At 40.9% G+C, this 27,308-nt stretch overlaps 1 protein-coding gene across 1 annotated transcript in view; it reads left to right on the forward strand.

Annotated features, from left to right (window-relative positions):
* The first annotated feature begins 4,313 nt into the window (after positions 1-4,313).
* The window catches only part of LOC134213327 (protein Wnt-1), a 40,434-nt gene continuing 17,439 nt past the window's right edge, over positions 4,314-27,308 (forward strand). The window contains exons 1-2 of the mRNA XM_062692306.1: positions 4,314-5,665; positions 21,398-21,660. Of these exons, the coding sequence (XP_062548290.1) occupies positions 5,541-5,665; positions 21,398-21,660 (388 nt within the window). The 5' untranslated portion in view covers positions 4,314-5,540. The remainder of the gene's footprint in view (positions 5,666-21,397; positions 21,661-27,308) is intronic.

Here is a 27,308-nt window from a genome sequence, read left to right on the forward strand (position 1 = left end):
GATGGGCGATGCATCAGCAGTTGATGGCGGTATCTCATCCTTATGCGTTTGCAAGTTACATTAACATACTCAAAGGCAACTTCGAAACTTCGTCAAGGAAACGGAAATCAACTTGTGGGGGTGGAAACTCGTCTTGGGTGGCTGTTGTATGGAAGGTCTGGAGATTCGGATTCAAAACTGGTCCACCGAATCGGTCGTCAAATCGATTTCCACTGCGAAGGTGTTAAAGAAAGTCCAAATTAAATGAAATGGTTGAATCATCCAGGGAAAAATTGACAAGGAAAATGTTAGAAGATATCATCATTCGGACCGAGCTAGTCGTGTTTAAACTTTAGTTGTGGTAGTATGACTTGGTGGCATTTTCGTACTGCAAACCAATGGCAGAGCGGAAATTGCAGTAAATACGAGGACCCAACGTGGTACGACAAAGTGACGAAACGAATTGTTGAATATCTGTCGAAGGATAAGTGGATGCAGGTTTGGCTGCTTATTTCTGGATGGTGGACCGCGGAACCGTAATATTTTAGCGTCCAAAACCAAGGTTGCTTCCCACAAGCAACCGTCAGTTCCAAGACTTGAGCCTCTAACAGCTGTCATCGGAACAAGGTATATGATATTTTTAAAATTGAGTCCAGTTAGTCTTGCTAGCAAAGGCATAGGATTGTCAATCCAGAGATGGCGTGTTCGATTTTCGGTCCGGCCTAGGACGTTTTCGGGAGGGAAACATTCTTGACTCCCTAGGCATAAGTGTGTCCATTGTACTTGCCACGCAAGATACATGCAATGGTAGACATAGGAAAGCTATTAAATTAAAAATGCTAATACAATACTAAGTTGAACAGCAGGCCAAGTTCCGGTTGGAACAAGGGTTGGAATGTAGAACCATAGACGAAAAAGAAGATTCACAAAATTAAGAACAAAACGAAGAAGGATTGCATGAAAATCTTCCGAAATTGTATGTGCCAAAATTTTACACAGTTTCTGGGAATTTTTTATGCAGGACTTTAGTAAAATCTGTCATCCGCTGGTTGGGTATAAAGAATTGTCTCTACTTTCCTATTCTTGAGGCGGCACTTTTCTTTTTTCGCCCAAATTCATAAATTACGTAACAGAAAATCGGATGATTGAGGACCCCCTCCCTCTGCTTTTCGATGCTGCCTGTCGTTTGTTTTTGTTATGATACCCTGAAAGTGTTATGTACACTCCTGACAGAATGAAAGTTTCAAAGTGCTCGCGTTTTCGGGGGCACACCACTCGGTACGGGGGTGGCGGACAACTGTCATTTTTGTTGATTCAGCTTTGCAGCGTCGCAGCATGCCTGAAAAAATAAAAATGACAGTTGTGCGTTGCTTCCGTATCGAGTGGTGTGCTCCCGAAAACGCGAGCACTTTGAAACTTGGATTCTGTCAGGAGTGACCTCAAAGTCTAGTACGCTGCTGATATGGAAGGGGTTTACGGAAAATTTGATCAAATTACCAAAGTAAATTTGACAGCTGATTCAGTATGGGAGAAATGTCACTTTTTCGGACGGAATAATGGTTCAGAATATTTACCTTAAGGAAAAGTGACAGCTCCCTATATTTTACCTAGCAGGCGTTAATAGCGTTACGAAACTTTCTTTACGTACTGCTCACGGAATTTCAGTAGTGGAATCATTCCGTGTCCTATCTATTTGCACAGTAGGACTTTTCAGCAGCGTTATAGCCTTAAGCAAGTGTTGCATTGATTTGATGAATATGGAGGCGCATGATATCTCAAGTACAATAAAGAACATTCATTTACTGTTCGTGTTAGTAGGGGAAGTGTTCCGCTTTCCATCTCACTGTACATCTCATCGCATTACAAAGAAACACAAAAAAAAATCGACGCTTCTTTTTTTTATTAACATGCGTGCTCACTGCAAAAAAAAACAAAAATAAGAAACAAATCAAATTCCTTTGCATTGCTTTGTTTTTCTGGGATGAATATCGGAGCTATGAGATGAAGTCCAGGACAGTACTGGAAAAGATCGTGATCGTCATTAGACAGAGAGCAAAGCATCTTTTTCAATTGCAGGCGAAAAAATGAAAAAATCGTGGGTTCTTTGATCAATTTCGCATAAAAGGCAGTTATGAAAGGTTGTTGTGCTTTATTTTTAAATTAAAATTTCTAAGTTATTTTAAAAGATATAGGTATGCAAAGAATAGTGACTAATCGATATATTAATCATACTCCTTCAATTCCCCGAGTTGGAAGTGGTAATAAACACAAAAATATAGCAGATATTTCCCACTTTCATGCCCTGTCACGGAACAAATATTTTTTGAGATTTTTGTAGCATGCCATTCATCCTTCTCGTTTCTCTAGATATTGAAAGGGGCAGATATGTAAACATCGCGTGACATCTCTCATTGAAAATGAAAAATTGCAGTACTGGTCCAGGAGCAGTAGCCCTATATTGAAAGGAAGTAGTATTATTGTAAGTCATATATTTTCATTTTTATTGTGTGTTCTACTGTTCGTCAGGAATTAGTAAATACAACACATTAATTGTAAAAGTGCATTTGAGGAAATATCGTTAAAGTAACAAATCGAACAGTGTAGAGCATTTAGACCAAGATCTAAGCATTTCTGGTTGAATCTGGATCACTTTTTCAAAATCATTAAACATTGCTGGATTTTTAACAAATTACAAGTTGCGTGTTGTTTATTTTAAAACAAATGTTAGGATTTCAATCTTAGCGATTTGTGTCAACTGTTTCATAGTATTGGGAGAAAATCAGAATTGTTCATTAATGAGTGAATTTGACGCTGAATAATGGATACTGCCGCCCTGTTCGATAAAATCGATCTTTCAGAAACGATAAAATCTTTCAGAAAAAATATTTTAAGCTCTTTTTAGTGGAATGTATTCAACCGTCTAAGACGAGTTAAGTAACTCCATTTAATTGGAGTGGAGGAATTAAATGGAGTTAGTTAACTCGTCTTAGACGGTTGGATAAATTCTTTACCAAGCTTGATAAGAATATTAAACAAATAAGGTTTTTCTTCGTGCTTAAAGGAAGTCAAGTTGTTTGATAAAAGATCGGATGACTTTTCCACAATTTTTCACTAAAATGCAAATCGCATTATATCAGAGCAATTTTATTCAAATAACTCAATTCTGGTACTTCCGTCCACGCAATACCCGATTATCACCAACAGTGCGTTCGGTTGTACGACAACAACGCAATAACATGCAAACCATTCAGGTCAACAACGGTGACGGTCGGTGTTGCCTCTTCCTAAGCGCGAGCGCAGTATCGAGGGACACTGACACTTGAAGACCAGATACCTACTTTTGTATATCGCAGCCGTGCTTCTTGCTCCCTTCTGTTCCGAACCATCCTATACCTATAATACTTCACCGTGGCTGCTGGCTGGCGCACACACTATTTGGACGAATATGTTGGTAGACGACGAAGCAGCAGATTGTCATGTTACGCATAATTGTCTCATGCTGTAGGTTATCAAATTTAAATCAAAAAGATAAACATCTATTTGATAAAAGTCAGGTTTGGAATTGTTGCAAATGAAATTTTCGGCATGAAAGGTATTATTGCAACTGTAAGAATCTGTTCTTCTTTGCTAGATTTAGATCCCTTGCAGCTTAGAGTTCATAAATCTCTAAAATTTTGAAATTATAAACATTTTCAATGTGTGGATATTCCGTGTGTCAGGCTCGTTATTCTGAAAAAAAGAAGATTTTTTGATTTCCTTACTGCGTGGTATAGGTATTCAAAATCAGTGAGAGTTCGATGTTTCAAATCGAACTGTCATTTCATATTCGTAAATTTATAAATCCAGCAGATTTTTAAAACATATTTTAAATATGGTTCAACATGGGACATCTACGCGTAGAACGACAAAAATGGTATCATCTCATCTCATAATCATAAAACGTGTTGAGCCGAAACAGTTTTCAGTTCTGTATACGCCTCGACCCGGGTAACAACACGATATTAAACGATGTTTTCCTGTTGCCTCATATTGCGATGATTGTTTATTATAGTCACATCGTTTAACGACAGGTATTGACAGTTGGTGGCCTATTAAAAAAATGTTATCACACCAGTGCACAGTGTTGGAGTATGTTATAGCTGGTGATCGTGAGTGAGAATAGTTTCGATCGTTCGACGTAAGTTTGTTGCGGAATGAAACCGACTGACACTCGAGCACTCAATCAGTGATCACTGCACGTGAGCTCTCTTCGGCTCTCTCCGGTTGCTGTGTTGTTGTTTGTTTATCTTTGCCTTTTCATTAATAAAAATGCCTCTCATCGCGCAGTCATTCAACAACTTCAGCTATAAGTGAATTGAACAAGGACCCTCTGGGAGAACCCGAGAGAAAGAGAGCGTGATCGCGGTGTGTTTAGAATATGAACGTGTGCGGGCGTTTAGAGGTGCAAAAAGAAAAGTGAAAAGTTTCTTTTCTTTTCACACTGGCCAATTTGGAACTCTTTTATTGCTGGGAAAGCCCGCTCCGTTGGTGCGAAGAGAACGAATGAACACAGGCCGAAAGAGCGAACACCGCACGATCGATCAGCCGGCAATAAACGAAGAAGAAAGGAAACTAAAAAAGGAGGTGGTGACGAGTCCGAAAAGCATACACACATCGGCTTTACAAGACGGTCGGTGGCGAAGAAGCGGAAGAGAACAAAAACAAAAGCGGGCAAGCAGAAAAGCGTGCCGAAGCATGCATTGAAGGAAAGAGTGAGAGAGGGAGACAAATAGCGAAAAATTCCGCATCGTTTGGTAATGGACGGGAGGTGTCGAAGCGAGAGAGCGATGCCATACTACGCCAGAGCGAGACGGACCATGTCTTTAGGGCTATTGCCGGTGCCGCCACAGCTGAGAGTAGAGTGGTGAAGCAATCCGCAGCCGAAGTGACGGAGGTGCTAAGGGCATAAGCGCGCCGAGAGAGCAGTAGATGCAAGCCAGGCATGAGAAAGGTGCCGCTGCTGCCCGAAGGATATCGTCGGTCTAGTAGCGCTGAGCGTCAGCATAACCGTTTTCGTGCGCGATCGTGATTGATGTTCGTTCGACTCGGCGACCCCCTTGATTTTCTCGAGTGAGTGGAAAGTGTGACTCCTAAAGGTGGAAACGTTCATGAGCCGTCGCCTTAGTTTGATGTGGGGGTATACTCTGTAGACGGTAGATGAGAACAGAACAACGGCCGGTCAGGTTTTTTTGGAAGGATATGGGATTGCCCGCTTGGATCTAGAGTGTGGATTTGAGCTCGGGAATTCTGGTTCAGTGGAACGGTGATCGACCTGCCGTAAGGACTGTGAAGCTGCGCGGTGTCCTTGGAAGTGATGATCGGTTGCACGGTCGGTGGAAAATGATCGATTCAGTGATAGCAGCTTCCGATAGTGTTAGAAAATAGGCATTTTGGATTCTTGTGTGAATCTTCTGAAGTGATTGCCAAAGACGTGTAACATTCTACTCAGTGATAAGTGCGACTAGAAGTGCCAATCGGGATAGTTTTCCTTTCGGAACCGGAAAGTGAGTGACAGATTCCTAATGTGGACGGAATCTAGGACGATGGAAGTGGTGTCGATAGTGCTGGTCTGCCTCCTGGCAGTCAGTGCGAACGGTGAAGTGGAAAGCAAGAGCAAACCAGGGCGAGGTCGGGGGTCCATGTGGTGGTAAGTAGATTTGTGTGCGATGTGATTATAATGCAACTAGTAGAATAATTTTAGGGATGAAACATTAGGCTTATGAGGCGATTAAGATATTGCTGAAATCAAGAAACCAAAAGTCAACCAGAGAATTTTCAGAGAATCAAAATTATCAGATATGTAATGTGAGAATCAGGTTATTACTAACCTGGATTATTTTGATAGAACGTTGTCAAATCAAATACAGAAAACTGGAAATGTATTGAAAATATGGATAGTGCGCATTTAATGTAATGGCCTGTTTACATATCTGCCAATTATAGTAGATAATACACTATGCTAGCGCGACATTGACTTAACGTAAACAGAAATTTTTATGTGTTGAAAATCGTTCGTATTATGTTAATTTCATGCTAATATTGGATTTTAATGGAATGATGTTTTATTTTGCAACACGAATATCAGACTTAAAGGAATGTGCTTTGAGTGCTGCAGTAAATGCTCCAAATGATTCATTTTTCAGCTTTGTACAAATATTTACAAATGTAAATGTTTAAAAAAAAGATTTACAAAATTTCACAATCAATAGCCGATATTAAAAAAGGAGCTTTGAATGTGTATTCGATTGACTAATCATTTCTCATCAAGCATTTAAAATAACGAAGTTATGAAAAATACAATTTCCGAATTCATGTACATGCAATTCACTATTAGAAATAAGCCATTTCATCCCAACACACTTAATTTCTTAGCTAACTTTATCCAAATATAATAATATATTTGCGTTTGTAGTTCCAAACCACACATCGTGGTTTATGAAATCGTTGTGAAACCATTTTGGGTACATGGAGTTTCCACTTATAATTAAATCTTTTAGTATGTGCAAAGATAATTTGACGATTAACTTAAGCATTAACGATTTATAATGGACGTGTTTTTGGAACGGAGCGATTCGAACAATTTCCACAGCTGTCCACTCCAGCAGTAATCAGATAAACATAGACGTGACATTCGGGGTACCGAAATGCATTCGCAGAATTTCTCACGACTTATCCAACGTCCATCTCGACGTCCACTGCCAGCGCGTTTGCGCTGCATCGCTTTAACTATCTGCACCTTATTAGTATTTTTCGATCGTACGCGATCTTTCTCTGTTTAATGCCCCGTTTTAAGACTCTTCCTGGAGCTGTTCGCGCACAGAACGAGGAAGCGACAGAGCACAATGTGACACCGCTGTTGGCTGTCAACACAACGTCAACAAATACATTCGGAACCAGCCAACGGTGATGCGCTGATGATCATGTCCGGGAACGACGAGCTGAAGAGAGATGATTTACAATGCACAGCAATGTTGTTTATGATAATTATTATTACTGCCTTCAGTTCTTTTTTTTTTGCTGAAGTCTTGCCCGGTACAATACGGGCTATTATACGGTAAAGTGGTCCGCCCGACTCGAAGCGAGTTCTGAACTCCCCCGCGCGCGATCCCTAAAGTTGACAACTTGCTCTGCCTTGTAGATGCCTTCACAGGGGCAGAAAGACAAACTAATTTATTTTATAACAAGAGTTATTATGTAAGAGCGCCCTTTTTGTGTTTCACGCAGAACCCTTCCGCGCATGGGAATCCCCCAATCGGTTGGGATCTTCTGCGAACGAATCCTTGAACTCGTCCCACAGCACTGTATCGATACGATCGCTGATTGACATCGCAAGGAAATTCGTCACGCGGTAAAAAGCGAAAACATTTCCCATTCCAGTCCGGCACCATCATCCGGCAGTCGCCTTCGACAGAGTTCTTCGTTCTATATTTTGATTGGAGTTGGTCCCGAGCATCAGATGATAGTCGAAAAATTATAAAATGCGATGCTTCTGTAGTCGCCAAACCTGGAATCTATCTTTTTTTTTTATAAATATAGACAACGTTTCTTTTTTAAGTTATTGGTGATAAAACTCGAAGACAATTTTGTAAAACCAAAGCCCTCTTAAGTTTCACGCAATTGAAGGGATTGTCTCAGATTTTCAAACAAATTATTCCTAACCTCAGTTGTAATTGTCAATAACCGTTCAAAACCATATTTAATGGTTTATTTTTCTGTCGAAAATCGCTTATATTTTTTCTCAATTCGTGAAGGGTGGTTGAAATTATGATCTTATTTTTCTTATTCTACTATAAGTACAATTGTGATTCAGTACAATTGCTTAAGAAGGGCAAAAAGATAAAAAATGTTTATCCTGAAACATTTAAATTCTAATCAATATCCAGCTTCACATCTATTTGTATTTTTTGTAGCTGGTGCAATCTCCCATCTGAGACTTATCTTGAAATTTGAATATGTTCTCAGATATGATTCTACCAGAACTCTCAATAAATATTAGATTACATTCAATTGAAGATTTGCCTAAGTTTAAGTGAAACGATCAAACGTAGAGAAATTTTTTTAATGAAGCAAATAAAAACCATTCAACCATTTTTTTTTTCAAATTCATTTATTTGATAGGCTCAGGCGTGTAAAACTCGTTACGGAGCCACGATTCTTTGTGACATGTACAATCGAAATCATTCTTTTATGCCATTTAATGTAAATAAGACTATTATGCAATCATTTGAATCAAATCTTCAATTTCTCGATCACCTATAATGACCAATCGTTGTTCCATTTACGCTCCTTCCCAACGCTCGGGCCGTTCTGCGTACGGTACACTGACGGTGGTATAAATCATCAATTTTCATGCGACGACAACCGCGCAGCAGCAGCGGCGGCAGTCAGTCCCGAAAAAGCGCGACAAACCGCGAAAATGAAATTGTAAAATTCTTTCAAATTAAAATTTACACATGTTTTGTTCGCGTTCGCTGCGGTCCCGGTGTGGCAGTCAGTGGCCGGCGGCGGTGGCGGCGGCTGTTGGCGGACGACCATGATCGTGTTCTCGTTCGCGATCTGCTTTCGTTGTGGATCGCACTTTTTACGCCAATCCCGGTGAAGTCATTGGATTTCCGACGGGGAGCGGCGAAAATTGAAATCGAAATGTGCGTGAATACGCAAAAAAAGATGCGGATGATTGCGATTGCAGTCAGTAGGGGAAGATAATGGAAGAAACGATTTTACGTGATGACAAGATTATGTGCGGTTTATGCAGGAATTTACGCATTGTTCCGGTACTTTCGATGATTTTATTTTGCGTAGATTGAGTTGCATAACTGGTTTATGGTCAGCGTTTTTCATGGCAATCATTTTGCATGCGTGTCGTGATTTACGAATTGTTTTGTGTTTCGGTCATAAGAAAATTGAAGTTAATGCTCATGCTATCTTTAATTAAAAGCTCGATCATGTTAAGATCTTTCCTTGATTCATTATTTGTATACTAGAGCTGCTAATAAAATTGTTATATAACTTGGACATTTAGAGTTCAGGTAAATTTGTCAAACTCCATCACACCACGCTTATAAATCCGAAACATCATGTAAATAACATACATGAATGCAATTTTACATAAAATGCAACGTAAATTCACATTAATCGCGACTGATTGCAGATAAAATTGTGTTTTTATGGCATTACATTACCAACGTCTGCCTCTTACTAATCACCCAGCAATATCTCGTTAGCACAACCATAAATTAACTCATAATTAATAACAATTTAATAGAACGACAGCAGCAACGATTAAGACACCCGAGCCACAAAAGCTGCGGTCTAACAGCGGAACATATCTACTGCAACATGCTGCTATTTACGAACGATCGATATCCAATCAATCGATCGGTAGCTGTTGCTGCTGCTGCAATAGCACTGTGGTAATTATAATCGTTCCATAACCTACTGTCCAGTGTCTCAGGCTATACTGCGGATCGTCACATCACAGACAGGTATTTGTTTAACTTTGTCGGTCGAAATCAAATTTTTCAAGACTAGTTAAATATGAATTATAAAATTATTATTTAGATTTCCGATTCTCTTATTCAATTGGGTTAATTTCGGATTGATTTATAAGAATAGCTAAATCAAGTTCAACCAACACGGTATCAAGCTTATTGCTTAGTTTTGCGAGGCAGATTGAGGAAATCTTTCAGCGTGCACCAGTCGGACAGTCTACCAATTACTCCGTCAACCACTCCGACAGTTATGACGGTGCTGGTAGCAGCCCGGAACGATTTGCAATAACACTAAATTAATTTATCAATCAACTAGATCCCACTCACCGTGTTCTAACCGAAGAAATCTACATCCATTCGTTGCCCTGCGCCTGTCTGTTACCATTAATCAAATCGATAATCATTTTCCTGTTCCTCGCTCCTTGAACCGCCCTGCCGTCCGCCTATTCTTCTAGCAACCTTCCTCGGCTCAAATCCTTCTATGCACACACATATCCCACAGATGCAGAAAAATTACGACCTCTCGAATGAAAAATGACACAACAGTGTTAATTTGTCATTTATTACGCCATTAACAAACGCCCGATCTGTTCACCGTAGTCCATCTTGTCAAGATAGTCGTCGAGACGACAACGACGACGACCCGATGGCCGATTGTTGAATCGATGAGCTCGACGGGTTCGTCGCTTGCGGTCACCGAAATCACCGAAGTCTTTTGTTGCAAAGAAACTTCCATTTATTCAAATTAGCTTAATTAGGCACATTGCCTTTAAGCTGGAGATCCATTTCGCACCGGGCGAAAATTCCTTTTCTGAACAAATGCAATAAATTCCCATTTTCTTCCCCTGAAGGACATCAATGCGTCGCATTTCGGTTGACACGAACCCTAATCTGGCATATGTGGCGGAAACGAGGAGCCGGACGGGCAGCGCAGGAAATAAATTGTTGCTCGTCGTTAACAAGCACCACCGCATCCGAGCAGTCAGTGCAGTGTGTGACCGACTGTCTCTGGCTGTGAGCGCACGACAACGACGCGACGACACCCGGTTCGCCGGGTTCCCATGCTGTTGAAAGTTGACAAGCAAATTAATTGCATTTCACACCTGTGATAGATGCCTGGCCCGGTTGGCTCTGACAACGGGATTGCAAAATTGGATTGGTTGCATTGGGCTGAACTGGGTATCAACAATCGAGCGGGGGGTTATCTGATTCTTTTGTGCTCTCGTATACCGGAAGGATATTTTTTTAGTTATAATTTTAGCATTTATAATTAGAAAAGATAGATATTGAGGAAGACAAACGCCTTACTTTGACAAGAAATTTTCATTAATGTTTCTAAAATAATAATAATACTTTTTGGGATTATTTCTATGAGCCAAAAACTTTCGATAAAAGGCAGTTTTGCAAGATTTTGTGAGAAACTCTGAAAAAATTACTTCTATGATCAGTATCTGGAAACCTTAAATTAGAATTTTTGCTTTTTCAGTAGTAAAGAGCTGAGGTTAGTTTCAAATATTAAGTTGAATAGGTAATAAAAAGTTAGCTTTGGGTAATATCCGCAATCACTGTTCCTTTTTAATCTTTTCAAGAAGCGGTCTGTGTTCAACCTCGCAAAGACCCGACCACAAATATCAACGATTTAGAGGGTGGGAGGGGATGAGTTACATGATTTGTGTATGAACCCTGAACAAATAATCACATTTTCGATTGGCTTTCCTTTGAAACATGGGAACGGTTTGTACATCTCGTTCGGAAATCCTTGACATATTTTTATTTCTTACAAAAGTAGAAGAACTCATCTCAAGTAACAATCATGGCACTTGGAGAAGGCAATTTATTCTTCAAGTATGCCATAAAACCACAATAAATCTATCAATGTTGCTTACTAGGGATCTGAAACTTTCGAAGTTTTTGTTTGCGAGATCTATTATGTTGGTGTTGTTTAATAACTGAAGAGAAATAAATATGTCAACATGTCAATTGGCAAATGGCAGAAAAGTACTCGCCAAGCAACCAAAAGTTCAGATTTTACTTAAATTTGTTCCTAACCGAACCAATTGGTTCACTTTTGGTTCACACTAAGTTCCAAATACCTCAACGGAACTTCAAAGTTCACTTTTGCGCTCCCCCCATGTACAAAAAATTACTTAAAATGCGAGCTGATAAAGACAAAAGATCCCCTCTTATCTGAACTTTTGGTTGCTTGGGTAGGGTTTGAGACCAAGACCGTTAGTTTGAAATCGCGATCCCTGACTTGCCTTTAATCGCATTTTTGTAACAAAAGACAAGAGTTAGAGTAAAATGCAAATGTTACAAATATGCGATCATGGGAAGAGAGGGAAATTTGTTACCTCTAATACAAATTTCTAATGCAATTTATCACTTATTGTTCATATGCATATCAAGTTTTCAATTATAATAAATTTCATGCTACTTGTATCTTGAAATTAGTATTTTACTTGTAGATTTCTTCTATACTCTTGATACTCACTTTAAGTGCGGCTTCAAAGCATGACTAAGCAGAAAATGTCCGAATATTGGCCTAAAATTTTTGTGGGCATACACAGTATAAAAATGTTACAGCACATATGACGTAACAAAAAGGCTCCGTTTGATTTGACTCATTTTTCCATCACTTTTTGAAATTACGGGTCGCCGTTACTATGGAGCTTGTATTCAATATTGCATACAAGAAAAAGTTGGATGTAAAATTAGAGCCTATTGAACACAAAAATAAGTAATATTTCCATGGCGTGTAATTTTCAGAATTTTTAACTGTTTAGAGTTGCCACAGTATATGCGAATATAAAAGAATTTTGTTATTCAGGGTAAATTGTCAGGAGAAATTGGTTTAGATAATAGTTAAAAAGTCTTTTTCATCTTAGTTTGAAATGTCGCCTAACAGATCAGTAATGTCGCTTTGCATCTCAGTAATGCAGGTCAGGTCAGTTTAGCTGCTAGTTCTCTCAGTCAAATTATCTTAGACCTAGTTAAAAATCGATTTCAGTCACAAATAATAATCGAACATATTGTACCTTGACTAAGGAAGGCTAATTCTTTTAAAGGAAATCTCAGCCAAGATCTGTACTCATCGGCTTATCGGATCTCGGTATGTCAATGCTGAAAACGTAAACAAATGCACAAAGAATTTGGCGCTTTAAATAAGCGATTCCTTTTTGATTGTTGTTATCCTAATTTCATGGCCTGCTCTTTATTTCAATGGTGAATGACCATTTTAGTAAAAACCATTCGGCCGAAAGTTATGTGCCCGGTAGCCACTAGGCCAAAAGTTGTTTGACCGAATATGTCATTTGTCCGCACAAATCATTGGTAAACCTGTACGCCGATTGAAACGGCGGCGTGATAGATCATTTTTAGTCAGCGGCGGCAGCAAAGCGGCGTTACGCCGTTGGTGATCAGTGGCGGCGTGGTGGAGTTTCCCCAGAAGTTTATAGCAGGACCCCTGGAAGTTTTACCAGGAATTCCTCCGTTCGTTAAGGGAATTCCTGCAGAAGTTTTTCCAGGAATTCCTCTAGAAGTTTCCACAGGAGCTCCTCCGGAAGTTCTTCCAGGAATTCCTCCGGAAGTTTCTCTAGGAATTCCTCCAAGAATTCCTCTGGGAGTTCCACCAGGAATTCCTTCGGAAATTTCTCCAAGAATTCTTTTGGAAGTTTTTCCAAGAATTCCTCCGGAAGTTCCTCAGGAATTCCTCCGGAAGTTCCTCCAGGGATTCCTCCGGATGTTCCTCCGGGAATTCCTCCAGAAATTCCTCTGAAAGTTCCTCCAGGAATTCCCCCAGATGTTCTCTCTTTCTTCGAAAGTTCCTCCAGGTCTTCCTCCTTTCTGCAGATGTTCGTCCAGAATTTATTCCAGAATTTTCTCCAGAAGTTTGTCCAAGAATTCCTCCGGAAGTCTGTACAGCGATTCCTCCGAAAGTTCGTTTTTTCTGGGAAATCTTCCGAAAGTTTCGTCAAAACTTCCACTAGCAGCTACTCCAGAAATTCACGAAAGAATCCCTTCACTGTTACTTTGAGATCTCTTCTGAAATTTCCTTTGAATTCCTTTCGAAATTCATACGGGCTTCCTCTCAACTTACCTCCCACCCAGTTCCAGAGAATTCTACAGGAAATTCCTTCTGGAATTCCTCCAGAAATTAGTTCAGAAACTCGGAAATTCCTCCAGATATTTCTCCCAAAATTCTTACAACAATGGAATGGAAAATCATTTAGAAATTCTTTTGAAGTTCCTTCAGGGTTTCTTCTTGACATTTTGAAAAAAGTTCCTTCAGGTAATTCCAACAGAAATTGGCACAAAAAATCTTTCAAAAAATTTCTCCAAAAACATTTCCGGAATTTATTCTTAGAATCCACGCGGAAATTCCTCTATACATTATTTAAGGAAATACTCTCACGGCGATTGCAGTCCTAATAAGAAGTAAAGGCGTTTCTTGCTCCTACATCCGACTTACCGAAATTTTGGAGCAAAAAACTCCTTTGTTTGCTACTCATTCAAAAAAGGGAACGATTTGGTTTTTTGACGGAAACTTACACTTGGCCGAACAGTTCATTTGGCCGAAAAAGTCGTTAGGCCGAATAGGTCATTTGGTCGAAAAGGCCGTAATATTGCCGGACATGCAAGTAGATTATATGACCGCAAATGTCTTTTGCTGAATGGTTCATATGGTCGAGAATGTCGTTTGACCGAATAATTATAAATGTGAACAGTGCGAAGAGATAATTGATACCTGGAAAGTGATAAAAAGAAATGAGAAGTGAGAATTAATAAATAAGAAGTGATATGTCTCATTTCTCACTCCTCACTTCTTATTTCACGCATTTCCCACATAACGAGTGAGAAATGAGAAATATTAAGATGTCTCACTTCCAACTTTTCCCCACTCCGTTTTCACCTCATATTTCCCACTTGCTACTACTAAAATAATAGGTGAGATGTGAGTCATCTCTCTTGTGTTTCACATTTCTCACATATGTTACTTCTCGCTTTCCATTTTTAACTCTTCCTGTGACGAGTGGGAAGAAACAAATGAGAAATAAGGAATGGAGCATTTCGTATTTTACTTTTAACTTCTTTCAGTGGGAGAATTGAAATGTGAGAGGTGGGGTGTAAGTAGTGAGAAAAGAAAATTTGAATTGTTACGTCTCACTTCTCATTTCTCCCTTCTCATGTCTCACTTCTCATGTCTAACTTCTCGTTTCTCATTTCTCATTTTTTCTCTTCGCACTTCTACTGCTCACGTTACATTTCTTTTCAATCACTTCAATATTAACTATTGTTCGGTCAAACCTAATTTTGGCCTTTTGAACCGTACAGCAACCAACATTTACAGTCATATGACCAGTTCGGGTAAATAAAATTTTCGGCCATACATAAATGACATTTTCCGCCATATGGCCTCTCTCTGCCATGCAACTATTTCAGCCAAACGGCATTTTCGGCCAAATGACTCGTTCGATCAGTTCAGCCTACCGACATTTTCGGCCATGTGTCCCTTTTCGACTAAATGACAATCTAAGGTAATAAGGGACCGAGTTAAAAAAAAACAGAAAGCTTATTGTGTCATCCTTTTTTTTCTGTGTAGAATGGTAATTAATTAATTGTGTTGGTTCTTCATGGTGTGAAGGTGTGAGGTACGCGTTTGTTAAATCACTTCGTTTGCCTAAGTTATTCTTTCTTCAACACAGCTTATCAAAACTATCAAAATCAATGTCATGTAAAAGAGGAAACTGTAGAAGCAATAATTTTATTTTATTATCAATTCATTGTCAAGGCTGTCTCTAAATCTAAATAATTCCGTTCTAACAAGTAGCTTTCATTTCTTCATTTCATCATTTCTAAGCTACGTTGATTTATCTATGAAGTTTTAATGTGTTATAAGTCAGCTGTGGGATTCACTGCTCGGAGGCAAAGTAACGCTTCATCACGCCTCTTCCCATAGCAAAAAAATAAAAATTTATCGATAACGAAAGCGTTATTATATTGTTTGTATACCATCATTTTGTGTGCGGTATTTTTTATTGTTTATCAATAAATATCTGGCTAGCTAAATGTAAGCGCGGCTACGGCTCTAAAAAAAGGTTTTGCTGTCAAAAATATTTCCCCCATCATTATCACTGAGAAGAGTACTACCAGACTACGCTTCCTTTAAGGGTTCCAAGAAAAGACGTCCGTTTGTTCACAACCGTTGAATCCGTGCTTTTATGCCAGATTATACGAGACACGACAATAAACAAAAATAGTCAACATGTGATACCACCACGACAGGATTTGTCTTTGGTTGCCATCTTACTGCTTTTAACGCAATAAGATCACATATCCGAGGGGAGGGATTAACGCTTCTGAACAAGCATATTGTACTAAAATTGATAACGTGTTTACTCTCATGATACATTAGACAAGAGTTCTATTCACAATGAACGTCTCAAGGCAATCATATTGTAGGTGAGAAAGTTAATACTGCGTTCACCCTCATGAGACTCGGATGAGTGCTCATAACATTATGAACGCCTCTAAGTAACAGTACTGTTCTTAAATTATTGTTTACTGCATTTTTTCTCATAAGACTCAAACGAGGATACTGTGAGGATATAAATGCTTTAATTTATCCAAGGTGGATGGATCTTGAATCATAAATAGTCGCGTTTATTTTTTACAATTTCGACAAGCTTTTGTAATTTCCAGACATAACCAATTATGATATGGAAATGCTAATATCATCTTCCAAACTTGGACGTACATGTTCATGATAGCATTAGAGGCGAAAGTATAGAATTGATAGTTCCGTTAGGATACGGTAGGCATGAAGAATGTTTTTATAGAAGTCGATTTGAAAGCGAGCGGAGGGCAATATTTGTGATGGCACATATCGCACGACCTTCCTTCTGCCAAGCTCCCGTATGAAGGGGGAGGGAAGAATATCAGTGTGGAATCTGATATATCTCCATTGGCAAAAGGAAGGTGGTTTGACTTGCTCATATGCCATCGCGTGCGGAAGGGATTTGCTATCGACGAGTACTGTCTCCAAATTTCTAATGTGACATCAGCATTTAGTCGAATAGGATTTTTATTGCACAGTTCTGTTTTCTCATTGCGTCCGTCTCGTCGCAACCAACTTGGCTGCCTCGGAGAGAACAAAGCAGAGAAAGGCACTGCTGCTGTACCGTCGACCAATAACAGCTGAATTGATGGATGCCCCACCAAGGGTAGTACACTAAATTAATGATTTCGTGTGTGTTACTTCTACGTGAAGTTAAACGATTTACAATGATATGGAAATGCTAATATCATCTTCCAAACTTGGACGTACATGTTCATGATAGCATTAGAGGCGAAAGTATAGAATTGATAGTTCCGTTAGGATACGGTAGGCATGAAGAATGTTTTTATAGAAGTCGATTTGAAAGCGAGCGGAGGGCAATATTTGTGATGGCACATATCGCACGACCTTCCTTCTGCCAAGCTCCCGTATGAAGGGGGAGGGAAGAATATCATCCATCCATCAATTCAGCTGTTATTGGTCGACGGTACAGCAGCAGTGCCTTTCTCTGCTTTGTTCTCTCCGAGGCAGCCAAGTTGGTTGCGACGAGACGGACGCAATGAGAAAACAGAACTGTGCAATAAAAATCCTATTCGACTAAATGCTGATGTCACATTAGAAATTTGGAGACAGTACTCGTCGATAGCAAATCCTTCCGCACGCGATGGCATATGAGCAAGTCAAACCACCTTCCTTTTGCCAGTGGAGATATATCAGATTCCACACTGATATTCTTCCTCCCCTTCATACGGGAATTTGGCAGAAGGAAGGTTGTGCGATATGTGCCATCACAAATATTGCAATCCGCTCGTTTTCAAATCGACTTCTATAAAACATTCTTCATGCCTACCGTATCCTAACGGAACTATCAATTCTATACTTTCGCCTCTAATGCTATCATGAACATGTACGTCCAAGTTTGGAAGATGATATTAGCATTTCCATATCATTGTAAATCGTTTAACTTCACGTAGAAGTAACACACACGAAATCATTAATTTAGCATAACCAATTAACTTCTGTTTCACTCTTCCCCAACACCTATGTTTTGAAATACAATCTCGTTGAAACGTAACGTTAATACGTGCATTTTTTTCCGAGATGAAGTGTTGATACAATCACAGATTTCTCACTCTTATTTTCAATAAGATTTCAAGCCCAAGTTCATCGGACATTGGTGTGCAAACGAACGGTTTTATGACAAGGCGAAGGCACAAATCTGCATCATTGAGCCGAGATTGCGATCGATTCGGGTCGCGTGAAAGAGAACTTATGCGTGCATTGTGCAACAATTGTGTGTGCAATTAAGTGCAACGAAACGAAAGGGAAAAGTTTAATTTAATTAGCACAAACCTATGCTTCGTCCGTGGCCGTTCGATTCGGACGGTACGCACAACACAACTCGTGTGGCAGGGAAAGGGATGACAGCGCGCAAATGAATACAAATCAATTGGCTCGTCGTTGCCGTCGAGGAGACTGACAATCTGCATACGTGCCAGCGACTAGAGATGTCGTAAAATCCCGATTAATCGATTAGTTACTAATCGATTACTCTTGATTCTTGTCGATTATTGAATAATCATTGAATAGTAATCGATTCAAAATTAATCGATTATCACAACGATGAATCGATTAATCGAAATAATCAATTAATTTTCGACATCCTTATGATGTCGTAAAATTCTGATTAATCGATTAGTAACTAATCGATTACTCACGATTCCTCTCGATTATTGAATCGATTAATCGTTGGGTAGTAATCGATTAAAAAATAATCGATTATCACAACGATGAATCGATTAATCGAAGTAATCGATTAATTTGCGACATCTCTACCAGCGACACTGCTCGGATCTCAACTGCAACGCATGCAGTGACGCAGCGCGAGGTGCGAAACGCGGATGAAAATGTAACCGAGCCCATATAAATTATGTTAACGAGTTCGTTAAATGCCATATAATGCTGGTTAAATAATAAAATTAATTACACAAATAATTATAATCAACGTCGAACGTCGATTACTGGTATTGATTACAAGCAGCACGATCGAACGGTGGCAGATTGCATGGGCAACATGAAGGGGCATGTTTTTCCACACTACCGCTGGTAGTACGGGAAATGGCTCATTCGATGAACGATCTAGCCGAGTTTGCGATCACTCAGATCTTCGATCACATGATGGGAGACGTGTGTTACCTCATCTTAATCGAAGCAGCTCATAAATCTCCAATTAATCAGCATTGAAACCCATACGTTCTAAAATAAAACGGACGATCTCGTCATAAAATCCGAAAGACGTAAACCTACTGCCAGATAAAAAGTGCTCGGAAAGAGGAAAAAACAGAGTTCCTAATGGGAAGTTGATGGCCTTTTAATGACTCCCGGTGGCTTTTTGGGAAGGTTTACATAAATTAAGGAAGCTGCGTTAGTTTAACGACTCGAATTGGTGTGATATCATCCCATATCGAACCCCGACGCTGCTGGCTGGTTCCATCTAAGGGCCACAACAGCAATATTGGTGCATGCATAAAACCACACTAATAGCGTCTGAAGTTGATTGACGAGAGTCGTGTCGTAGAAGTGTATCTAATTTTCGAACAACGACAATGGTGTAGTTCGACCGAACGGCGATGATGGGGTGCTTACCTTTTTTGTATGCAACGTGGCAATGGCGGGCGATGAGTCAATCGATGGATCCTAATGATGGTACGTGATATCATTCCGAAAGCATTTGTAAGGGAATGCATCGAGGAATGCACCTGTGCGGAAAGGCAATTGTCAATTGTTGTTTGTTGTGATTCAGTTTGATATGTGTAATGATATGTGTGGGACCTTGCTGTAATCCAGGAACTGTAATGCGATTTAATTCAAAATTGTTTGGTTCAATCGATGGGTTATTACTTAGGTTATTTCATTTATAGACTTTTTGCCTTTCTTTTCTTTAATACTTGTGCATATTATTGGAATTTTTAATTGTTAAATATCGGCTCCAAGAACTGCAATCTTGAAACAATTAACGACGCCTCAAATATCTGCCTCATGCCAATATGCTTCAAATCTCTACACGTCATCCCGCGTCACCTATGGATCTGCTGAAGACTTCCAACCGACTTTCATCACTTTCCCACATGACGGATTCCGAGAAAACTCAAGAAGCCACGCGCGATTGCAATCGAAGAAATGCCCATCTTTGGGGCGGAATAAAGCGCCACCACACCAAAGGTTTTGTCATCGCCATCGGCCCATGCTTCGCCGTCAGTACGCAACTAATCTGTACGCATATCTGTACCGCAGACAAAACGAAACCTGCGAAGAAGAAACCGAAAATATCTTGCAGCTCATCCAAATGTGGCGAAGTTTGACGTCGTTCCATCAACATCCCACAGGGCGGCTTTGCTTCCTCCCGTCGTCAACAGTGGCCATCATCATCAGTCTCGGACTCTCGGCAGCTTATTAAACATTCAACAAAATACAACATGCTCGGCGCGGTCTCAAGCTTGGTCACAGTTCGCTCCTTTTTATGATCATTGCTGGCGATTTTATGGCAATACCACTTTGTCACACACGTACCGGGCACACGGTAGACTGGTTCAGTTGCTGCAAAGTTCTATTCAAAAGATGAATTTCTCCTGAATGAATTCCATGTGGATTCGGATTTAGCATACGTATATTAGGTTTTAATACAGGTTTCATAGATAATAAATTTAGGTAATGAATAATAAAACTTAGGTTTGCAGTCACAGAAAGCAAATAGTTTCTAAATCTCCAACTTTGAAACCAGTCTAACGTGTTCCATCATATCCAACGATGGTGGTGGAAGCGGGGGCGGTGACGGCGTTGGTGGCGACAATGTGATTGCCAGAGAGACCTCGGAGATGTGAGGTTCCATTTGTCGTCGTCGTCGTCGCTTCCTTCTGGTCACAGCCTCTGGTTGCCGTCGCCGTTCGCAAGATGGTTATTAAATTACACCGAATGAGTTATGAAGCGTGGCTGGTCAGGAATTCCGATTCCGCGCATATGAGCCACTTTCATGGCAGGTAGTGGTCGTGAATGTTAATCGCACCTTTGCGGTTTCAGGGAACTGTCCTGCCGAAACCGAGCTCTCCGTATTTGTCACCAAATTATCGTCGGAGCGATGCGATGCGTAGCTGGCCAGTAGCTTGTTTACCATTTATCGCCGGTTGTGCGTTGTCGTGCGTGGTCCTCAACTAGTTCACAGTTTTGTAAGCACACCTCATTTGCATAGAACAACAACCATTCCGCAACGAGACACGAGGCACTTACTCTCGCAAGTCCGCGCGACGTTGACGCATTTTCAAATAGACAAATATTGATCCAAACAATTCGGGTTCATATTCCCGAATAGACTTGTCACGAATGGTCGAATTTGGCGCGCCGAAAGCTTGGTCAAAATTCTTCACATTCTTGATTGAAAACGAAACTTGTAACTTCCTGCTGTAAATGTTTGAACACGATCAACCGTCGAGAGGGTGGGTACCTGTCAAAGCGGAATTGTGTGAAATTCGATTCGTTTGTTCCTACGTAAATATTTATCAAAGTGGAACTTCAGCCCTAATGCATTGCTAACATTCCACGATATAAAGGAAGAGTTAATGCATCCTTCATTCGGTTGATCCAGTGTTTACTTTCTGCCCAAACACCTATCCATGCGTGCAGGTGAATTCTCAAGTGTTGACCGAACGAATTTGGCTATCTCGAAGAAAAACAAACTTCCACTTGCCACGTAGCGTCGTCGCATCGACTCGAAACTCGAATTGTTTTAACAGATGATGACTTTCCGCTTTCGTTTTTTTCCTGTTTCGTTATCCTGCAGGGGAATCGCCAAGGCCGGTGAACCGAACAACATTTCGCCGCTGGCGAACGGCATGATCTACATGGACCCGGCGATCCACGCCACCCTGAGGCGGAAGCAGCGGAGGTTGGCGCGCGAAAACCCCGGCGTGTTGGCGGCCATCGCCAAGGGCGCCAACATGGCCATCAACGAGTGCCAGCACCAGTTCCGGAACCGGCGGTGGAACTGCTCGACGCGGAACTTCCTGCGCGGGAAGAACCTTTTCGGGAAGATCGTGGAACGAGGTAAGTGCGGGAAGATGTTAATCGATTGGGAAAGCAAAGCTGGGGAGGGCTCGAATGTGTCGATGAACAAATGCGGATATTGATGGGTGAACTGATTGACGGCAGGGTCATAATTGGGTGATAACACACACGTTTTCATCACGAGGTTGGAATGAGATGTTCACATATTTTGGATTGATTTGGACGTTGGTGGTAAATTTAGCGTGTCCATTTTTTTCGATGACAAGTGATCGAGTTGAAGGATGGTCTATTTTCTGCTTGTTTTGGACAGATGATGCCAAAATATAAAATTCGAAGAGAATGTTAATCAGTAGCGTTTAACACATGTACGATTGAATTCGATGGGACCTATTTATCGGCTTAAAACGGTCAGGTGATGTTGGATCTTGGTGTCAAAATTAATTAACTTTTTGTCCTACTGGTCTCCGAAGGGTCAAGGGGGGGGGGGGGTGGTAATGAAAAAATAAATATTAAAATAAAAAAAAAACTAAAAACTCCTCGGGTTTGTTAAAGAATGTTTTGAAAATCCTCAAAATTATCCGAATTTTATTTTGTTGCCCCCTCAAAATATTACTTTTTGGTTGAAAAATTCGAGGGGGGAGACAAACTAGTTTTTAAGTATTTGTATCGGCCTTATTTAAATGCATTACAACAATTTCAAATATTGTTTCAAATAAAGTAATTTTTTATACGGCTTTTCAAAAAATCGATGGGAAAATCGATGAAATCACGGAAATCGATTTTCGATGAATTTATTTTTTACGATTTCACCGATCATCTCGTTGAAATTTAATTTTTGAACAGGAAATGGTCGTTCCGCCGATGGTCACAAGACCAAAAGTTTGGCCTAATATGTCATATGACCGAAAAAATCATTAAGCCGAAGCTCATCTTCTTGACGAAAATGCTATTTGACCGAACTGGTCGTTTTGCAGAAAGCACATTTTCGGCCAGTTGGAATGTTCGGCTAAACGGCATTTTCAGCCAACCGATCATTTTGACCAAACGATATATTCACTGAAATAATCTTTTTTGGCCAAATTACCAGTTCGGCTATATGTCGCTTTTGGCCAAACCAAATTCGGTCAATCTTCCAATTCGGCAAATGGTATTCGGTTGACTTTCGGCTCAACGTGATATGTGCCGAGAGTTGTTTGGCCAAGAGTTGACCATTACGTTGAAAGTCAATTGGCCGAACGGGTTGCTTCAATGCCGTATGAGGTGACTGGACGAACTAACGATGTGCTAGTTTTGAGCTAGTTTTGTCCGTGTCTATAATCTACGAGACTTTAGCTGACTACGGAATCTTTAAAAAATTTTACTTACAGCCGCAACACGTCTTTTCACTTCAATCTCAACTTCAAATCACATCCCATATATTTACCCATCAGAACTTATAACGTTTAAATTGCCCGGTTCTCTGCCAGCCACCAGGTACTTAGCTTTGACAGAGCTCATAATCAGCCTTAATCTTTCAGTCTCCCGTTTAAAAGACACGAATGCCATTTTCACTGCACTGCGATCTACACAAACTATGTTAATGTAAACCGAAAAACCAAGGAGCATGTGAGACTTGTTGATGATGTTTCGGTTTTTTGCACACCAGATATTCCATATGGTGAATAGCATATTGGAAAGCGCATCGTCTTGCTAACGTCACGAACGAATGGGATGTTTTACCAGATATTTTGACGCACGATTTGGATCCATCCAGCGTCGCATGAATCAGCTCAACAAGCTTTACCGGAAAGCCATGTTCTAGCATTATACGCCACAGTTCGTTCCGTTTCACTGAGTCGTACGCTGCCTTAAAATCGGGGAAGGATCATTTGGCCGAATGCCACTGGGCCGAACAAACCATTAGGCCAAAACCATCTGGCCGAAACTCATTTGGCTGAACAGGTCATTTGGCCGAATAGGACATTTGGTTGAATAGGTCATTTGGCCGGAATGGACATTCGGCCGAATAGGGCATTTGACCGAATAGGGCATTCAACCGAATAGGTCGTTTGGCCGAATAGGACATTTGACTTAATAGGACCGTCCAATTAGGACATTTGGCCGAATAAGGCATTTGTCCAATTAGGACATTTGGTCGAATAGGTCAATTGTCTTCAATGGACATTTGGTCTAATAGGACATTTGGCCAAAAAGGATATTTGGGCGAATAGGTCAGTTGGCCGAATAGGTCATTTGTCCGAAAAGGTCATTTGGCCGAATAGGTCATATTGCCTAATAGGACATTTAGCCGAATAGGTCACTTTACCGAATAGGACATTTGGTCGAATAGGTCAATTGGCCGAAATGGACATTTGGCCGAATAGGGCATTTGACCAAATAGGACATTTGACCGAATAGTACAATTGGTCGAATAGGACAATTGACCGAATAGGACATTTGGCCGAATCGGACATTTGGCCGAATAGGAAGTAGGCCTTGCCATTCTATTGCTTTTGAACAGCCTTTCTCACTTCATCCAGTATTGGTAGCTTCACTGCTTGTCCATCATCCTCAATCCTAATTCTTTGTGCTCTCTCTCCGTCCGATTGTTCATTAAACAATAGCTCAAAGTGCTCCTTCCAGCTATCCCTGCTTGGTAGGCTCGGAGCTATCATTGTTTATGACTGGTACGCCTTATCCGAAAAACGTCCTTACAGGATCCACCGTGCGAAGGAAGAATCCTGAATGAGTCCTGCAGCAGCATTTAAGAACATCTTACATCACAAACATGGAATCTTGATATAGTTCCAAACTCATCTGAATGATGAAAAGCGTAGCTGTGGTTACTTCATTGTCGATTTCAGAAAATCAAAAAAATATTGATTTCTTTTGGATTTGACTTCAATTGATTCAGTTTTCAGTATTTAGAGAAATTTAGTTTCGAAAATTTTCTGACACATAAAAACTGAGCTTTAACGTGACTTACTATGTACATTAAGCACTTTTCAACTGCGCATAAAACGCTTACAGATGCAACGGAAAACCTTACAAATGTTTTCACATCCAATTAACACCAATCAGGTTGATTTAAATTCATCGCACGCTCTTCGACAAACGGCTTTGGTCGCGACAACCGCGAATACAATGCCGGAGAGTGGCAGCTTTCCCACACTAATCGGCAAACTTCGGTTCAGTCAGCTGCACAAGCCCACCACCCACCCACTGTCTCTATCTCTCATTGGAAGCCAAGTGCGCTTCTGCCCACCTACCAACCTATTCAATGCAGTTTGTTTGCTTTTTCCCCGCGAGCCCTCTGCTGGTTGACGTTGATGACGATCGAGGCAAGAACTGAAAGCCCATTTATTCATCGCCCCACCATCCGACAGCAGCAGCAAGTTGCTCTCGTTTCGTCCGACTCGTTGTCATCCCTCGGAACGAATAGTTCGAATTGTGTTTACTCATAGATCCGCGGTATGTATGGAAGGCACTTTGAAACAATAACCGCCATTCATACGGAGAATGGCGATGACTCTTTCGGTTTCGTAATTATGCTCAAACTGCTGCTGCATGGCATTTAGCTACTGCTTGCTTCCCACTTAAGCTCGGCAAGCTGAGGCAGCAAGGCGTGCGACCTACCGTTGCGGTTTCAAATGGGAACAAATCGTGATCCAGTCACTTCGGTCGGTTTAACCCAAAAAAAGAAACGTGTGAATCTCGTACGCTCAATGTGATGGAATGACGCAGAGAATGATCTTTGGTAGGGGAAATTTTGGATCATGAATCAATGGTGTCCAACGTATGTCGATAATTCCTACTCGAATATACGTTTACCGAGCGTTATCTAGATTTGAGAGCTTCAGCCAATGGTATCGAAGGATTACCGTAACCAGTATTATGATTTCTATTAAATCTACTTCAAGATCTCATCTGAACGGCAGCCGGATTGTTCTACGCATAAGAAGTGAAAATCCTCTTTAAAGCTCCTCTAATACTTCTCTTCTCGCTTGCCATCCCTTCTCTCGTTCGCCTGATGAGGTGCTTATCTACCTCTTAATTTCATCATTTACTCGTCGAAAATCGAGCAACCGTGTGGTCCCGAGTCGTCCGACCCAAGTGCCACGGCCAAGTGCCCATCCATTTATCTGGAGATGTTGTGTGCCTCGCAGCCAGCCTCTGCTGCCGAGCAGAAGTCCTCATCTCGGCAGGAACAAAGATTGATCAGCCCGCGATAGACGACGACGACCAACGACGATTGATCGCGACACGGCCGGGTACTGTGGCGATGATGACAACGACGAGGACAACGATGATGACGGGATGGGACGACCGGTTGGACCGGCTTCCGATCCGTTTCATCGGCTGCTGCGTGTGTCCGTCGGACGGAAAGCAAATCGGAGCAGGAAAAAAACCCAACCGTGAGAATATTTTTATCGCGATTTTATCTCCTCACTTCGATTTGTTTATCGCACCGAGGCGCAGTTGAGGGTTCCTATGGAAAAATCTGGGAAAATGAGACGAGAGAAGCACTTGGAAAATCCTTTGAAGTATTGATCCTTAGATTCCAACCGAAGCCGTCGATAGAGAGACCTGAGTCATGTGAAATGAATTACTTTTAAAAATTAATATTCGGTTTGAGTACAAGAAAATGAAAAAAAAAAACACTATAATACGTACTAAATTAAACGCGGTTCAATTGAAAAATGTTTCATGTTTACGCCGGCTACTGTGTACAAAAGCAGCGCCACCGTAATCCAACCAACCACCATCGGAATGGTCCTAATTGACCAGCAAATTAAGGCTACGTCTTGCGATTAGCCTCCGGACGGTCCACCGTCGCCACCGTCCGAATGAACAGATTTGCTATTCGCCGTGCGGTTGACCACACTGGGAGATGATGAGATCGGTCCGAGGAATCTCTACGCCTCCTAGTCCATCTATTCGATCCGCTACAACTTTATTACCAGAAGGCAATTAAAAGCCATAAATCTTGTCACGCGGCCTACAACCACTACAAGCTGCCACACTGTCAGAGACCCTCCAAGCCCAAGGAAGATTGTGCAACCGCACAATATCGAATCGGCTCCTCTCGATAGATGCGACGACGACGACTATGGCAATCTAGTGCCCAGGGCTGCTGACAAACGGACGATTCTTCCTCTTGAAGAGGAGCGCCGCCATGGTCCAAAGGCTCCGACTTTTATGACCACACACTAACTGACTGACGGCTGCTAGCGCTCTCAAAGCGCTGCGAAAGCGAAGAGGCGATGATGACAGTTTTATTTTTTAAGCCGCAATATAAATTTCTCATTTCGGGGTCCACCAAAGTTGCGAACCGAATCGAAAACCGAAGGTAAAATCTGAAAAGGAACCCGAAATTTTGCACCCGTTTTGTCCGTTGAGTAAACCCACATATGGTATGGAAACAAAAGGCTAGAGATAGATTGTCTAGCCGCAAAAAAAAGGTTGATGAGGATGGAAGCTTGTGGAACTGTCGAACCCTATTAAAGAGTATCAATACGTATTAATAAACGATTTTATATGGGCTATAAATCAGGGTCTTTGGATTATCGGAGGTGTCTTTTCGTTTTTATCATTTTGTATTGTTTTTTTTTTATCTAGGTTATTAAGTTAAGCTATGGATTGACAAATTATGTTTAAGAAGACGTTGGTCTTATAAAAATGTTTAACTGTTTCAGAGAACAATTCCA

This window comes from Armigeres subalbatus, chromosome 2, assembly GCF_024139115.2.
Source record: "Armigeres subalbatus isolate Guangzhou_Male chromosome 2, GZ_Asu_2, whole genome shotgun sequence".
Classification (NCBI taxonomy): Eukaryota; Metazoa; Arthropoda; class Insecta; order Diptera; family Culicidae; genus Armigeres; species Armigeres subalbatus.